Genomic DNA, 2,664 nt, shown 5'->3' with positions numbered 1-2,664 from the left:
ATCACTCTAGCCAACAAGTGCAACTTTGAATTGAGTAGGCAATTCGGGAAAAACCACACTCTATAAGTCACTCATCATGGCCGAGCTGGTTTATAGCGCAGAAGCTTAGACAATGACAAAATTCGATGAGGCGGCTCTTGGAGTATTCGAGAAAAAGATCTTACGAAAGATTTACAGGTATCTCCGCCTTGGCGACGGGGAGTATCGCAGACGATGGAACGATGAGTTGTGAGCTTGGCTTGGACATGCCATTCGAATGGAAACCGACGTTCCAGATCTGAAAGTATTCAACTCGCAATCCGCTGGTGGTACCAGAGGAAGAGGGAGGCCCCTACTGCAATGGAGAGACCAAGTGGAGAAGGATTTGGCTTCAGGTGGCATTTCCAATTGGCGTCAGCTGCCACAGTGAAAAACGACTGACGTTCTTTGTCGAGCTCGGCCAAATGGCTTAGGCGGTTCCATCGCCTAAGGGAAAATATCTAGGGACCTTATTCTTGGATGCGTCAGGAGGAACTAGGATAACATTCCTTATCAGATTGATTCTGGGGACAGTTCGTTCCAAAAATTATATAAGCTTAGCTAGGTCTTCGCCTGGAATTTCTACGACATTGTTACCAGGTGAAAGAATTGCTGTTTGGAAACGTTTAACCATTCGCGAATGCATTGATGTTGCTCTCAGGAGATTTAACGCAAACATTGCCTGTAATTTCTGGATTAACACTAGCGGGCGAGATAAATGCTTGCCTAAAAGAGTCATCATTGTGGCAAGGCGAACATACATACACTGCAGCCGAGGTATTCTCGCGACAAGTATGGATATGGATCAATGAGAGATTAAGACGAATTTTATTGCCTGATAATTTTGTAACTTAGAGACATTGAAAGGAGAACCTCCTATCGAAAGAATGTTTCTTAATTAGGAATATTAATTATAGGCTCAGTAACGAGCTATTCTTGCTGCGAAGAATAAGGATGTCTATCACCTAAATAATAGTGGTATTGACAACAGTCGTTGCTTGAGCTGATCTGCTCTTTTCCCAGATTGTCAGGCCACTTGCTCACTTTGGTGAACACCACTAATGTTATTCAATGCAGCATTCAAAGTGAGGAAATAACCTATACGTCAATAAGCACCGTTGTGGAAAAAGACGAAGTAGTTAATTATCCAACGGAATCGGCCATATTAACGCAAACATTTATGGAAAACATCATTTGCCAATACCATCTTTTCAGTCTTATTCCGATTCTGTATTTTCCGACATTTTGGTCAAGGCTATCTACTCCACCCATAAACTTGTTGTACGTTTGGTAACAGTACGGCTGATCAACATCTACGCGCTTATTATTAACCCATCTCTTTACCTCACCGACTGGGTGAACACCGCTTTCCGTTGAGGCTACAGTTACGATATTGTTGTCGTTATAACGTACTAAAGTTATGTTGGACTTGATCTCTGTCACTTGATGGTAAGAGCCCCTTGCAGTTATTTTCATATTTTTTGCATCTTTTAGTGGTGCATCTTCAACCCTGTTTGCGCGAAGAGTCCCAGTAGCATCGTGACCAATCTTGCTGACTTTATCGAGTAAGCGCAAAGATATGAAGAAGTTATCTATATAAAAGCTGTAATGCTCTTTCTCTGGAAGCTTCGAAATTAAGTTCATGACAACAGAGCTACCTACTCCGAGATATGGGTTTGTACAACCAGTTTTAGCTCCCTGATATAGTTCACCAAAAATCAGATACCTCAGTCGTGTGCAGAGTGACCATATTTTATACCCAAAACGAATTGGCTTGCCGTGAATGTGCTGCTTGGTTCCGTGTTTTCCAAAATATGGTATCATCGATTCATCTATAGATAAATATTTGTCTCCAGGAAAAAACTTAAGCCATCTGGTATTCATCATATTTATCATCAGGAGAAATATTGCCATTGCCACTTGCGTGGAAGTAACGTAGCGGTTCTTCGAACCGGTTACGAGTCATGCGCGAGGCAACTCCTGCATGATGAGTATCTATACTATAGTCACAGTATAATCTGTATCGTGAGACAGTATTATAACCCGATAAGAGTAAAATACCTATAAAATTCTTTACTTCTTCAGTTGTAACTCTGAAATTCATTTGTGATTTGGCAATCGCATTCTTTTCTGCACTTGAGCGTAGCAGTTCATAAACTTCATCGTCAAAAAACATCTCGACGAATTCTAAAGGATTACTTTTATCGAAAACAAATTCGGGTGGAATTGATTCTTTCTCAAGCTTTGGAGTAATGTCTTTTGATATCCATTTCATATTTACAATTTTAGCTTTTTTTCAGGCGGTTCATCTGAAGCTGGTAGCGGTTGCTCGTTCTGTTCATATTGTTTCATTGAGGTAATTTCAGTAGTTTCCAAAACGCTCTCTGCAGATGGAACTGTGCATCGTACCTCGGTTACAGCTGATAATTGTCGTCGACCAAGATTATTTATGTCCCCAGAATCCTCATTTCCACTGTCTTCATTATTAAAGTTACCATTCTCAGGTGGTGTAATAAATATGTCTGCTCAAATTATAGTGCTTCTAGAACTGATATTATTTCGTTAAGAGTTAGTCTGCAAAGAATAAATGCATCGATAGTATAAAATTACAAAAAACCCCACCTATAAATATTTCAATAATTTAAA

The 2,664-nt window shown here is 40.1% G+C and overlaps 1 protein-coding gene across 1 annotated transcript; it reads right to left on the bottom strand.

Moving 5' to 3' along the window:
• Positions 1–1,839: 1,839 nt before the first annotated feature.
• LOC108377154 (piggyBac transposable element-derived protein 2-like) lies at positions 1,840–2,230 on the bottom strand. Its single transcript, XM_017633417.1, has one exon. The coding sequence runs from the start codon at positions 2,192–2,194 to the stop codon at positions 1,883–1,885; it is 312 nt and encodes a 103-aa protein (XP_017488906.1). The 5' UTR covers positions 2,195–2,230; the 3' UTR covers positions 1,840–1,882.
• Positions 2,231–2,664: the final 434 nt, after the last annotated feature.

This window comes from Rhagoletis zephyria, unplaced genomic scaffold, assembly GCF_001687245.7.
Source record: "Rhagoletis zephyria isolate East Lansing unplaced genomic scaffold, Rhagoletis_zephyria_1.1 Rzeph_scaffold_11589, whole genome shotgun sequence".
NCBI lineage: Eukaryota > Metazoa > Arthropoda > Insecta > Diptera > Tephritidae > Rhagoletis > Rhagoletis zephyria.
The sequence above is the reverse complement of the archived record's forward strand: the minus strand, read 5'-3'. Positions and strand labels throughout refer to the sequence as shown.

Bases quoted from the DNA above. Each gene is read 5' to 3' on its own strand.
- LOC108377154 (XM_017633417.1), bottom strand. From the start codon at position 2,194: ATGTTTTTTGACGATGAAGTTTATGAACTGCTACGCTCAAGTGCAGAA.